Source organism: Urocampus carinirostris, chromosome 9 (genome assembly GCF_059441175.1).
Source record: "Urocampus carinirostris isolate Australia breed hairy pipefish chromosome 9, RoL_Ucar_1.0, whole genome shotgun sequence".
Lineage (NCBI taxonomy): Eukaryota > Metazoa > Chordata > Actinopteri > Syngnathiformes > Syngnathidae > Urocampus > Urocampus carinirostris.
In genome coordinates, this window is record NC_142357.1 from 17,581,592 (window position 1) to 17,596,326 (window position 14,735).

Below are 14,735 nucleotides of genomic sequence, written 5' to 3' on the forward strand. Positions count from 1 at the left end.
GTGCGTATGACAGCATTAAAAATGGATCACTTCCATACGATTTCATGGATGCGTAACTGCTCAAAGCTCCCTTGCCGGAGAAGGAACAAATGAAAGGAACTTCCATGTTTTAAAACAAGAGACATGTTGCAAAAAATTACAAGTTCAAACTTTGCAATCAGATAAGATCTGCTTCATCCATCTTCCGTGCCGCTTAGCCTCACTATGGTCGCGGGGGTGCTGGGGACACCCCGAACAAGTTTCCAGCCAGTCGCAGGGCACACAACGACTGACAACTCACTAGCTCATTCACACCTAAGGACAATTTGGACTGGCCAATTAATCTGACATGCATGTTTTTGGAATGTGGGAAGAAACCAGTTTGCCCAGAAGAAACCCACGCAAGCACAGGGAGGACATGCAAACTCTCAACAAGGAGGCTACGGTAACTGTAATTAAACCCTGTACTTCGCACTGTGGGGCTGTGTGCTAACCACACAGCCACTCTGCTTCATTCATTAAGTTATTATTGCTTGTTAGCAGTATTGGACAACAACCTGATATCTGTAAAACTTTGGAGGAGTCATTGGGTAAGTTATATATCGGTGCAGATTTGGAGATAATTGTAAGAGCAGCCTTGCCTTGATAAACGAGTAAGTCGCCTTGCGGGTTTTTTTTGTTTTAGATGTGCACTATGCCCTGTTTGGCAGATGATTGTTCTAAACTTTTGGGCCAATATCTGAAACGCAATTGCTGTGAGGTGAGAATAAACTCAAAGCGAACCAGGAGCATGTGACCAAACTGCAAGAAGACATCTCTCAATTATTTACACCAGCAGCAAATTGCAAGACTAGCAAAAGAAAAAACACAACTTCCCTCCATCTCAACTAAGCACGACATGATTCTTTGCATCGTGGATTTTCCCCACAGGGTTACAACATATCTGATTTAAAATTCAAAATGTTTTATCTTTGTTTTTGTCTTGAATGTTACTTTTATGATAGAATGAAGACTATTGAAGCATGAATTCATATAAGAAATAATTCATTAACCAACTTCAAATCTAGTAGTCATCTCAATTCAACTATGTTCTTGCAGTTTTCAAAGCATTCAGCAAAGGGCAAAATTATATGAAACAAACACAGCTAATTCAGAAGACAGACATAAACGTATTTTATAAAACTAAAGTAACCTAACCCTAACCCTAACCCAAGCACATCTACTGAACATTATGAAGTTTAAGGGGTTTTTAATTTGAACAATTTTAATCATAGGGTCTTGGGGCGTCATTTTTAGGGGGGATTAAGCACAATCTGCAACAAGACGTTTTTTTAATCGATGTTCGACCTTGACAGAAAAACGAGCATCTAAAATGGCCGTTAAAAAAGCAGTAACAGCAAAATCTGCTCCTAAAGCACCCGCACACACCCACAGAATTGAAGAGGAGTCAGAAAGCTTCAGGAGCTCTCTTCTGCTATCGATTGTGATCTGTACACGAGGTCTGCTAACGTGTGGGGGATGTAAGCTTCTACCCCGCTTGCTAGAACATGGCACTGAGTCCAAAAATCTCCGAAGAATATTCAAGAGCGAAACACCCCGCACAAGTAATTTGAAAATAATGGAGCTCTCTTTCCATGTGTGGTCTACCAAAGACAGCGGCACCCAATCCACTCACTGTATTTCCTGACGCCGATCTAAGAAAAAACATAACTTACAATGGCTACACAGATTGACCACACTCTGGAATGAACACACAACAGGTATCAAATTGCTTGAAAATGTATCATTGCCGATCAAGAATGATTTCAAAGCAAGAGAATTGAAAAACATATATAAAGATTTGAAACCTATCAAATCTCAATAAAGGTTTTCAGAAGCATACTTTCTTTTAACAAACATTTACAATACGGCAAAAGTGGACAAAGAACAGTGTTTTAATTCAAGTTCTTCCAAAACTACTTGACTACTGGATGATAAGAGTCCTTTTTTTTAAGTCCGTACTATAACAAAATAAAATTGTTTTAAGAGTTATTTCTTGTTGAATGCATTCTGGAGCTGAATATGACGCAATGACGAAACAAGAAGCACTGGAGCCAACAACAAGGCAAACAAATCAAAAAAGTTGGAACGTAAATGGATGCTGCATTGAATTTGCTGTCCTTTGAAAAAGAAAAAAAACAGGACCAAGAGGTGCCTAATGCATTTATAACTACATTATTTTGGTTTCTTTGATTGTGCTACAAATACTAGGCATTCACATTATCACACTGATTGCCGCACAGCCAATAGAGCTCCAAGTAATGCTTTGAATGTCTTAGCTTTCCCCAACCGGTTTACAGTCATTTAAAAGACACATCTTTGAGTGATTCATGTTATCAACAGCTTCTTCCAGGTTAACATTTAAGGGCGAGAGCAAATGTTACCTTCAACACATACACCATCAATAATCAAGAAAAGAAATGTGGTAAAATACCTCAACTTAAACAGACAGCATACCTCTTTTTGTTTTTTATTGCCCAATGTGCAAATAGATGTGTTTCTTTTAATCAATAGGCTCTTTTTATTTAACACTGAACCACAATCCACCCAAAGTCTCTGGTGTGCAGCTCGTATTTTCTGCCGCCTACATCGCTGATTCAGGAGTCCGGCCTGCTGTCATTTTTCTAGGCCAGGCGCTACTGTGATCAGCAAAACCAAACAAACCAGCTACAAAAAATTGGATAAAACATAGCAGGCAAGCAAACAAAAGGCAGCACGCCCCTTTTATCATTCTATCAGGGAAGAAGCGCCATATCAGTGGCGTTTCATTTACAGTATGAGCGATTTGAAAATCTTTGTTTAAGCACTGTTAAGGGTCAAGTACAGTAATTTTTGGATTATAAATCACACCCACAAACCCTACATTGGCCAGCAATGTATGTGTGTGCCTCATAATTTGTTGTGCGTTAGATGTGGAAAAAAATGAAAATGAGTTTCATATTTGTGCAACTATTTCGTAGCTAAATTTTATCGCCGAGTACAATTTCGTAACAATGTGGGCAACAGAATCGAACCCAATGTTAGGTGCACCGAATCCTAACCACTAGGCTGCTAGAGAGATAGATGGTTGATCAAAATTAGAGAACATTAAAAGGGAAAGGAATCAGACCCATAACGCGGCAGGAAGAATGCCGGATTCTTTCTACTAAACCATAGGAATACAAACAACACATGAAAATGCCGCATCTCATTATCACGCTATTTTTAGTCACAGTACCAGATATAATGGAGTAGAGTAATTGTTGTTTCCGTATTTTCAGCATAAACTAAGCATTGTATGTGACAAGCACATTCAATACTATGCAGTTATTCATATCTTTCAGGAAAACGAAATTTCCACAATGCCTTTTTTGTCATTCAGTTTAGAATCTTGTGCTCTTCGTAAAGACTTGACCAGTTGGGTTGACCTTGGACCAGTTTAATGTCTGACAATATTATCATGGCTCGACCCAATATCAATATAAACTTTTTGGTGCCATGACTAAAAAGAGTGAACCAATGAGATAAGACCTAATCCATTTTACTGTGTTGCCTGTATCCATAGTCCTCTAGTTTACAGGAACCGGTGCACTCAGTGCCGCGATCTAGGTTTGATTCCCATTGTATCTGATGTTAAGCAATTGTAATCAGTGATACATTCTGATCGATCAATCAATGCACTAGAACGGCCTACTTTTGGTTCAACCCTTCCCCTTAAAGTGTTTTTAATTCCATGCGCCTCATAGTCCGGTGTGTTTTATATAAGAAAAACAATATCTATATATATCACAAAAGACTATTTACTGAGGGTGCGCCTTATAATCCAGTGCGCCTTATAGTGCAAAAAAATATAATTTCTTAGAGTCAGACTTATAGGAAAACTCCATTAAGACCTGAGTACAGAGCATGCTTTTTTTCCCCTAAAGGACGAAAAAGAAAGTAAGGGAGCATCCACGGAGCTCCTCCTGCGTTCTCGACACACAGCCACCTCCGCACTAACGCTGCTGAGGTGCGACGTGGGAGTTGAATGCCGCTTGGGTCAATGGCCATCTCGCTCGTATGATGGTGTACTGTACGTCTGTCTTGTTTTTTTTTTAGTCACTGGCTTGCTTACTGCTCATAAAAGGCAAATAACTATTATATTGTACCTTGTCCTTTTCTCATTTTAGTGAGTATTTTCTACACCATAATCAGCAATCTTTTTCATATTATAATGAGGGGAGTGATTCTGAAATTACGTGTGCACACTAACATGGACATTTTTATTTTAAGTACAATTTTAAGTACAATATTAAATTGGAAATTGGAAAATTATATGTATTTTTTCAAATGATGAACACTACTGAAATTGATATAACCTGAGGCAAAACTTGCAGTACAAGAGTGGAGCGGCAAATCAAACAGCAACATGAGAGTGTTGCCGTTCATTTATAGGGGTAAAATGTATCCAACATCAATTCTAATTGGCATGAGTGTTTGTAATTTTCACATGAAAGTGACAATAGTCTAGTTTCACAAAGCCGAATTCTAAACTAGCAGTAGGCCAAGGAAGTGCACGTAGTAATTTTAAAGGGACGGTGTGTATTATTAGAACACTAGGTGTCGCTGTATTGTGAGTTGTAACTGAAAACAAGGGCTATAAAGCACAAAAAAAGGAACAAATTATGTTGAGTCAAAGTGACCAATAAGCACCATTTTTTTTTCCTTTTTTTTTTGCCTAGCCATTTTGAATTTTTTTGTTAATTGTGGCAGCAAGATGGCGGACAATTATGTCAGCTCACTCAAAGTTAGGCTCGTGTTAGGTAAAAATAAATGCAAATATATCAAGCTGAAAGTATTTTCAAAAATAGCATGTTTATATGATAGTTCAGGTATTTAGTCCATACAGACGCTCCCCTACTTACGAACATTCGAGTTACTAAAAACGGTAGATATGAACAATTTTTTAGGGATGTCAAAAAACACTTGGACATTACTGTAAGTTACATTTTCTATAGTGCACCTTTTTCTGAGTACAGGACAGAACTGTAGTGCTACCAGTGTGTGGCGCATTGAGAGCTCACCCAGCATCCACCCCAGAGAAATCCGGCTTCCTCTTCCTAGTTCATGTGTTACCATACTAGACTGTATCTACTGTGCGCAAAGAACTTTGGCATTTTTACTGTTTAATATCTCGTGCATCCATTCAATATGGTTGGTGTAAAGAGTAAAGTTGAGGCGAGCCGTTTCTTTTGGGATTCAAGTGGAATAAGAGAGCTCGATGTGGCTGAGAAAATGGTTTGATCGCTTTTTTTCTGCCACTTTCTCCCACAAACGAGGAAGGCGCCTAAATCTTGAAGCTCATCTTCCAAAAGTAAGTTAAACTTAACTTTATTTATCTTTATAGACTGTATTATTGTATAAAATGTTTATTTTTTTGGTATAACACAATACAGGTTACTTGTACACGCCTTAAACATACTTATACAAACCTTAAACATAGAAAATATAGCTCTGAAGCAACTTACGAACAAATTCAACTTACCAACGATCGTCTGGACCATATCTCGTTCGTAAGTAGGGCAGCGTCTGTATATGCATTTTAAATCTGTTTACAAGCGTTACAGTGTTGTTTCTTCAAATATTTGTATGCAAAAATGGGCAAAAAAAGTGCAACCCTGAAGATGGTTTTGATACCTCTTTTTGGACACTTTGTGAGTAAAATGCTAATGTCTTAAATTTGCATTCTTGCTTGCAGGTAATTACACATGAACAAAATAAAATTTGGAAAAAAAAAATCAATGAATAAAACCTCGAAAAACCAGCAAAAATGAGTTTATGGTACTGCAGAATAAATATACAAATATATTTTCATGAATAAATACATTAAAAAAGGCACAGAAACCCATTAGAAAAGGCTACAAGATGGCAAGATAGCGCTGAACGTTTGCACGTTTGGCATGTGACGATCCTGTTTGTTACCGGCGGATGCTGTTCCAAGGAAGGGCAAATCGCATCAGTGCGGACAAAATCTCATCAGACGGATGCACACGCCAGCGACACCGATAACTCAATGTGACTGTTGAAGACAAGCGGGTGCACGTAAGCATTTCCAATCAAAGCCTCAGGCTTTCAAGCCGTAATCACCTATGGGAGTGTCCGACACGGAACGCCCACTGCGCCTGTGAATTCATTGAAAACCCAGCCACGTGCAAACACGGAGCAGGATGCGAAGTCAAACAAAAAAAGGGCGAGATTTTGATCTTAATCTGCCGAGGAGTCTAAAATAGACGTTGACAAAGACAAAAGTGGCCAATCAAAAAATGTTTTTATGTTAAGTATGGATTGACGTTGAAATTAAAAAAGAAGTACATGAGCGAATCTGATAGGCTGGAAATAGTCGAGGTAAGGAGAAGCAACATTTGCTCCTGACGTTGCATCCACACCGTAATTGTGTTGTTTTATATTTCGGAAATTCCTGGTTCACCAACAGAAATGTAATGCCAATAATTGTGTTTAATTTGGTCCGTTTTTGGGCGGGAGGTCTGAATATCCTGCCAAAGTTTTCTATCAAGAACACAAGCTGACATGGTAATCCACAATGTAAATAAAAGTATCCCTTATACAGATTTTATTTTTTTGTAAGATGAATGTTTTCAATGTTTTTATTTCTTTGTGGCCTTAAAGAGAGACTTTGTATTATTTAGCACATCGTAGTGGTAAAAAAAATATTTATTTTAAACAATATCAGGCGGGCAGCACGGCGGTGCAGTGGTTAGCGCATGTGCGGCACAGTTCATGTCTTGGGAACCTCCTGTGTGGGTTCAAATCCAGCTCCAGACTTCCTGTGCGGAGTTTGTATGTTCTCCCCGTGCTTGCGTGGGTTTCCTCCGGGCACTCCGGTTTCCTCCCACATTCCAAAAACATGCATTTCAGGTGAATTTGCAGGTCCAAATTGTCCCTAAGGGTGAGCGAGTGAGTTGTCTGTCCCTGTGTGCCCTGCGATTGGCTGGCAACCAGTTCAGGGTTCAAGGAAGCTGACATGATTGTCTGCAATTTTCTGCTAAGGGTCAACAATTACCTTTTGTCTCTAAGCAATGTTGCTTTGTGTGAGTTTGAATTGACCTATATTGGTGAAGGTTGATATTTTTCATTATCCATGCCAATTTTTCTTTTGAGCATCTTTACTTTTCGGAATATTTGTTCACAATCAAGCATGTACTCTTTTCTTATTATTTTCTTTGGTTGAAATTGGCTGTTTAACTGGTGATGATTTATCTGTTCTTTTAGAAAATGTTGGTTAAAATAGGGAGTTTGCTAAATATTTACTGTGCACTTTATATTATTGATGTATATCCTGCCTATAGAATGTTATTTTGTATTCTGGAATGAAGCTACAAGCCTATTTTATATTAATATTCAGCTGGCAGTGACAAATTAGCAGGTGCATTTTTCCTATTATTTCATTGACAATGCAAGTGAAAAAGTAATTTGGTGATTCTATTCAATAAAACCAATCAAGATTGCTTATTTGAAGGGCCACATTGTTAATTGCACTTGTTTTATACACAAATGATGGACCAAAATAATGTCATTGAAAGCCATTATTTTGCTCGAAAAAGCTGGCAATGACGACACGAGGGTGGCGCTCCACCTTCTTCCCAGTGTTTGATATAACACCCGCTCCCCAGCCTTGCTTTATGTTCATCAGGGAAGACGGGGGAAATATGCTCAGTCCTGTCCACCTTTTTCAAGTGAGTCCTGGTTTTTCAGGGCAGCTTCCTCTGGCCCGTACACGGTCAGCTTGCTTTAAAGGGATGAAACGACAGATGCTCATCCACACTGTCAGAGGCCTTTCTCCTCTCTGACAACGCGACCGACTCTTACGTAATCTAACACCCACCACCACCACAACTACCGCCAACGCCTCCTCCTCACCACACTGCCTGCCTTTACTGGTGCATTTCTCATGCTTCCAGCCCTTTTGTCACCTGCAGGTTTATTTAAAGGCACATTGGAGATGTATGGATTCTAGAAAGGGTAGGTTAATTTACCGTAGTTTCCAAACAATAGGGCACACCAAAAAAACTCCAATTAACCAGACATTTGAACGTGTGCCTTGTAATCTGGTGCGCCTTGTGTACGGAATAAATTGCAATTATATACAGGTGCGTTATCATATTTTTTCAATTATTTATAAGTCGAAAATGTATCGCTGATAAAAATGGCATAATATTTTGGCAACGGGGATCAAACCTGGATAGCAACGGTATGAGCTCAGAATCGTAAATACTAGGCCTCTAGAGACATAGATGATGTCGTACAAGGCAATAAATAGGTCTCAGCTCATTATTACACTATTTTTAGTAATGGTAGCAGATACAAACCAAAAGTGGTTAGAGTCTGTAATACAATTTTATTAGTCCCCAACATTTATTGTACCATAAACCAGTTAAATGCCTGACAATACTCTCGGGGCCCGGGCCAGTAAAATAATAAACAACTTTGGACTGTAACTAAAACCTGCCTTTTCGTGTGTTGTCTTTATCCCGAGTAGTCTAGTGGATAGGATCTGGCACTCTCCCTGCTTCAGGGTTCTCATTTGCCCGCGTCCTAGACGCATCATTTTTGCTGGTGACGCATAGTCTCAAATCAATGTGCGTCCCTGGGACGCAACCTTTTTGTCACAAAATTGTCATTATTACCCGGTTTCCATTTTTAACAAAGTTTTACTGCACTCCAAACTTTTCTTCAGGCAGATCCGCCATTATTGTTTTGGTCTTGCAGTTCGAGTTTTCGTCTGCACGCCGATCTCGGCCAACGAGATCTCGTTGTGTAGTGTAAGGAAGTCCGTCTCAAACGGCTCACTTGCTTTGATGATTGATATTACGAATTATGTTGCATAAAGAAGTTAAGAAAAAAAGGAAGTATAAAGGAGAAAATTAAAAAAAGCCAGGTTTGTGGTTATCCCTTTAATAGCTATATTACCAACCATAATTTGATGCAGAAAATGATTTAATAATTTCATGATTAAAACTGAATGAATATATAGATCTATATTATATATTTGTCGCCGATTTACAATTTCAACCTTGATAACACTAAATTGTGGGGACCCATAGATCTCTGTTGGGACCCGTAGATTTTTGAGCATGTGAGTCCCCGGGACCCATCACTTTTCAGAGGTAAAATGAACACTGCTGCCTTGATCCAGGTTCCATTCTTTTTGCATACATTTCTTTGCAATTGTTATCGGCAATTAATTTAAACCAATCAGTCAATGCAAAAATACAATACTTATTTATTTTTGTGCAACCCTAGCCTTTATTCTAGTTACATTAATGTGCGTTTTATAGTCCAGTGCACCTTACATATGAAAAAAAAAATCCCCAAACACTCATTTCAGGCGGTGCGCCTTTATAAATCGCTGCGCCATATAGTTCGAAAAGTACAGCATATGATTCAGATAATTTGGCTAAAAAAACATTTTTGGAAGGGTGCCACATAAAATTAACAATGGAAGATTGTCAAGCAGGCGTATTCAAAAACTGGTAAACTACATTGTTGTGTATTTATGGTCATAAGATAAGGATTTTTCAAGACTAACAAGGTTGTTGAAACATGTACTTAAGACACAGATACATACAGAGGCTTTGCAGATGTTCGGAATTGACAAATAGATTTTTAAAACTGAATCCAGATATATGTCATGCGAAATCCCCAAAACGCAAAAGGGACATTATTAATAACATTAGTCATGATTGACTGGGAAAAACTAATTAAATTGTGTGACACAAGTTTTGAATAAAAATATTTTTTTCAGGTACCGGTTTTAAAGTTGGAGTGTGTCTTCACGACCATAAGATTTTTAATCAAATCTGCTGGAAATGAGCAGTACACATTGGACGATAACGCAGATCACTTAGGTGACGGTAATTGCTTACATAAGCGTACATTGTGGCGTATGTGTGACATGAATGCCGAACGTAGTTGTGAAGAGGGAAAAGACTCCGCATTTCCTTATCTCCATCCATGCTGCGTCTCTGCTCAGGGGCATCATTGAAAAACTCAGCCTCCATTTTGCCCCTGTGCTGCTGCTTCTTCTTCATCTTCTCACCTCCCTGCTCTTCCTGCCTAGCCCACAGAGCTTAAAATGTGGCGTAGGACATTAAAAAAGCACAAGCACACGAAAAAAAAAGAGAAAAACGATGCGGCCGCTCCATGCAACGTTGCCACATTTTTGTGCATGGCAAAAAGCCGTTCCTTCAATCTCATGCTCAACAAGCGCGGCCCTTCCCCCACTTGAGCTAACATATATGTACCTTGCTTAACGCTTCAAAAAAAGATTCTGATCTATTTTTTTTTTTTTAATGCTTTTCTACCCACTTTTCTTCAACTGTAATGTCATTCATGTAAAAACAGTCCGACCTAAAATGTAACGCATGTAACGCAACAGTTTCATTCATAATCTGTGCTGGAAGCATGACAGTTGTACAGACGAGCATTGCAGAGGACACGTCTATAAATCGGCGTCCGTGCCGTATAAAATGGAGTCCATTACTACAAACTCGGGCAATGGCATTTTATCATCACAACTAAACCCAGACACGGGTGACTGTTGACTGTTTCTGTTTCTCGGCTCACGATGAGACATCTTTACATAATAATATTCCTGACAAAAAGAAAAAAAATTAAAAACGCACCATTTTCTCTTCGGGCCTACGACGCCTGAATCAGCACTGAAGCCAAGGCGTGCTCCAATCTATAAACGTTAGTCATCAAACGCATAAACATGATCTCCAATGGTTGCACTCAAACTGGATCACTCCTGTTTGGTCCTTTCCGCACTGCTTCCTACCACAGTCAAATGGAAGGCTAAGAGTGCAAAAGCGGGAAATGCAACGCGTGTGGAGGCTCATCACATGAACAATAATACCACAATTACAAGATTGATTTTGCAAATTAAGTACACAGCATTGGGAAAATTGCAAATGGCAGTGAGAACCCCCTCATGGTTCAAAGAAATGCTCAATCTTAGCTAATCAAGGCCCAAAGAAACCCACAGTTTTAGATAGCCTAGTTACAAATGTAGCTTAAAAAATGCTGCTTTAAAAAAAACATACCCTGATACAGGCTCCAAAGAATCCCTAAATCTTAATGAGTTTAGATTGGTGAAAGGTTCACAAAATTTTACCAGAACCATTGTTCCAAAGTAATTTCCAACTATGCTAGCTTGAAGGGGAGGTAATGAATATGTGTGAGAACCATTTCAGGCACCAGGGCAAGAATAAATTTTCAATCTTAGTTACTGAGGTATAAGCCTAAAAAGGGTAAGGGGGCCAGCATGAGAAAATTGTCCCTAAACTCTAAACATCCCAAATAATTTGATCTCGCCTAGGTTTGAAATATGCTAATGAAACACAATCGTTCCCTATAATTAGAGCCAAGAAGACTAACAAGCTTATGTTTTGATGAATGAAGGGGGACGTAACAACTGGGTGTAAGGACCATTCATTCCCTGGAACAATATCTAAGAATACCCTCGGGTCTTACCTGGTCATACCACTCCCGATTGGTGCAGGTGCACTCAGGCCACCATGCTCCCTGTCCACTTGAGTTGTTGCCATTGACTTTGGGTCCCCCTTTGGTTTGGCCCTTTGGATTGGGGCCTCCAGGTCCACCACTAGACATCATCTTGCCTTTACTTCTCCCTAAGGTGCCGCTTCCTCCCCCTCCTCCCCCTCCCCCCATGCCGCCTCCTCCTCCGGTAGCTGGAGCAGGTAACGTTTGGCCTCCTCCATACCCGGGCGGGTATCCGTAGGGCTCAGCTTGCCAGTCTCCTCCCCCGTAGGCCGGGGCGTCCATCCTGCGCAGGGCCGCCATGCGGGTCACCTCATAACATTCTGGGCACTTGCAGCAGTGGTGGTGTTTGTGCATGCTGGCTGGGGCTGACGCTGGGCTGATGTCACACGGCGCCACAACCGGCTAAACAGAACAAAGATGCCAGCGGAAAAGGGCACTAATCACAGGAATTTGAGATTTTATTTCCCGCCCTCTTTTGTCAAATCCCGTTGCTCTCAGCTTCTCGGATGCGAAGCGAGGGGGGGCGGGGAGGAGGAGATAGAATTGGAGAGCGAGACGTGATGCAGCAACAGCAAAAGAAAAAAAAAAATACAAAATGGGCACGGCGTCTTTGTCCTCTTGACGTAGAAGATCAAATGGTCAAAATATAGGGTACGATCACAATCAGAGACCAGCCCCGATGAGATGAGATTCCTCTTGGTTCACAGTGATGCGCATATAAATTCATATATAAGGACATATATATGGATATATATGTTTTGCTTATACATTATATATATTTACACACACAAAGACGTATAAAAATATTATTATAAACAGACAAGCACAAATACCGATATGTACAATGGATTTGATCTATATATAAATATCTAAGCGTGTGTACAAATATATATAGGTATATAAACAATATGTATAAATAAACGACGTCCTCAAATGGAAAAAAAAAAAAGATCTTGCTCTTCAACTCTCTGCGTCTTCTGGTCCGTCCAAATTTGCTCGTCCTTTTTCCCTTTCACGTTGAAAAGGTTTAATGCAACCTCTTCTTCTAGCAGGGAGCTGCAGAGAGGAGCTGAGCCGTGATTGCCTCTCAGCCAGCTTGCCCTAGATGTGGATTATTCCGAGGATGCGAATGAGCAAGGGTGGAGATTGTGACGAGCGAGAGAGAGCGAGAGAGAGCGAGAGAGAGCGAGAGAGAGAGAGAGATATGGGGAGGCGGTGGGGGAGGTTCAACTACGTAGCAGCATCCCTGTCGTTCTGGAAGCCCGATCCTCCCTTCTCCTCGCCGCTGCATAAGCCAATCAACTGCAAGAGCCGCCATCAGCAGCAGAGAGCCATCCACTGGCTGCTCTTAAAGGGACAGATGCAGTGTAAGGTCACTGCTTGAAAAAGGCTCATGAAAACGCACACTGGATCACAGTGTTCCAATGATTTCAAAGGACAAATTTCACAGGGGAAATAGATCAGAATACAATGTTAACTCGACACACGAGCTTAATTCATTCCAGGATAGTGCACGTAGCTCAACTTGCTCATATCATAAGCACATTTCCCCAATAATAAGAATTAAAAACTAATTCTAACAAATTTTTAATGACCACTCTTTAACAATGTTTTTGGTATCCATAGCACCAAGATGACAGACAAACCTCTAGGTGGATCCTCACGGTACGTAAAATAAATACAACTTCCTCAGCCGAGGAGTAATTTTAAAAAATGCATGTCTACATAGCAGTTTATGCATTTTTGCTAAATATTTAAATCTTGAAAGAATTAAGTTTTTGGAACCATTAATATGTGCTAATCATAGTGTCTCTTTAATAAAACACAGATTTTCTGTAAAGAAACATCACATCTTTGAATTGCTTCAGTGGGCCACGAAACCCCGTACATAGAGGGAGAACTCAACATATTTAGCCTTTCATTTCATTTGGTAAAAATCTGCACTACACTGCCCTACCCCACAGTACCCACTACATTTATACATCAAAGCTGCACTGCTATAAAATATTTTTCCCTCTTGCTTGGGTCGAATACAGGCCAAAATCAAGTACTCCCTAAGCGTCCTTGAAAAAAAATGGTATAGTGGGGGTTGGATATCTCCTTTTCCAGTGATGACATTAACACACGTGTACCAAAGCAACAAGATTACACGCTTGGGCTGCAGAGTGGGCGGACGGATGGACAGATGTATAGGGTGTGTGTGTGTTCATGTTTGTGTGTGTGCACATGAGTAAGAAGGGATGCACCCACTGAATCTTTCTCTTTTTTCATTTTATTTTGTTTTTTGCTTGTTACGCACTTTTGATCACATACTCTACATACATTAAGTATCATGACATAACAGGTTTTTGTATTTTAGAGAAAAAGAAGAGGCGACAAAAAGAGACGTATTGTCACCATTATGTCTCTGCATGTATGCATTAATAATAGAAAGTGACGGGAACAGATTTGGGTGCGTCTGGAATGCGAGGGAAGAACATTTGAATATGGCCTGCATGCAATGGTTAACAGATATACAGCAGTGCGGCGCAAAATTCCAAATACTTTTTGTCAAATTACCAATTATAAATGTGGGGACCTTTTAGTCAATCCATCAATTAAGGCAACAATAATATTCTCTTTTAGACTCATCAACATAATGGTACTCAATAACTTTTGACTGGTCATTGATAGCAAGTACTAATAAAACAACTTTTGAGAATTAACGATTATTCCTCAAATATCATTTTAAAGGATCTGCTGATTTTTGTAAAATGTTATGTAATGGCCGGTCCAAATTGTCCCTAGGTGTGAATGAGCGAATGAGTTGTCTGTCCCTGTGTGCCCTGCGATTGGCTGGCAACCAGTTCAGGGTGTCCCCTGCCCACTGCCCGATGATTGCTGGGATGGGCTCCAGCCCCCCCGCAACCCTACTGAGGATAAGCGGTACGGCTAATGAGATGAGAGATGAGGAGATGAGGTTATGTAATGAGAATTTGTTTTTACATTAAAGCTTGTCGCCTTTCCGCCTCACAGGACGCAAATACCATCCGTGATGAAGGCAAAGGTATTATGCTAATTTGTGATAGCAACAGTCCAAAAATGTGGACTTATTTCTGACAAAATCAGGGTGTAAAATCTTGCTCCAGAGATACACGTAAGCTTAATATAATCAGCAGTTCCAAGACCAGATATTT

At 40.0% G+C, this 14,735-nt stretch overlaps 2 protein-coding genes across 13 annotated transcripts in view; both read right to left on the reverse strand.

Moving 5' to 3' along the window:
- The window catches only part of dlg3 (discs, large homolog 3 (Drosophila)), a 101,732-nt gene extending 89,816 nt beyond the window's left edge, over positions 1-11,916 (reverse strand). For all 10 annotated transcript variants that reach the window (XM_088344710.1, XM_088344706.1, XM_088344702.1 and 7 more), the window contains exon 1: positions 11,530-11,916. In XM_088344710.1, coding sequence (XP_088200836.1) covers positions 11,530-11,913 — 384 coding nt within the window. In that variant the 5' untranslated portion in view covers positions 11,914-11,916. The remainder of the gene's footprint in view (positions 1-11,529) is intronic.
- The window catches only part of LOC148359467 (disks large homolog 1-like), a 36,972-nt gene continuing 24,010 nt past the window's right edge, over positions 1,774-14,735 (reverse strand). The window contains exon 5 of one of the 3 annotated variants that reach the window (XM_088344716.1): positions 1,774-6,055. In XM_088344716.1, coding sequence (XP_088200842.1) covers positions 6,047-6,055 — 9 coding nt within the window. In that variant the 3' untranslated portion in view covers positions 1,774-6,046. Of the gene's footprint in view, positions 6,056-12,646; positions 12,907-14,735 lie in introns of those variants that run through there. The other 2 variants (XM_088344713.1, XM_088344715.1) reach the window with 2 other exon arrangements.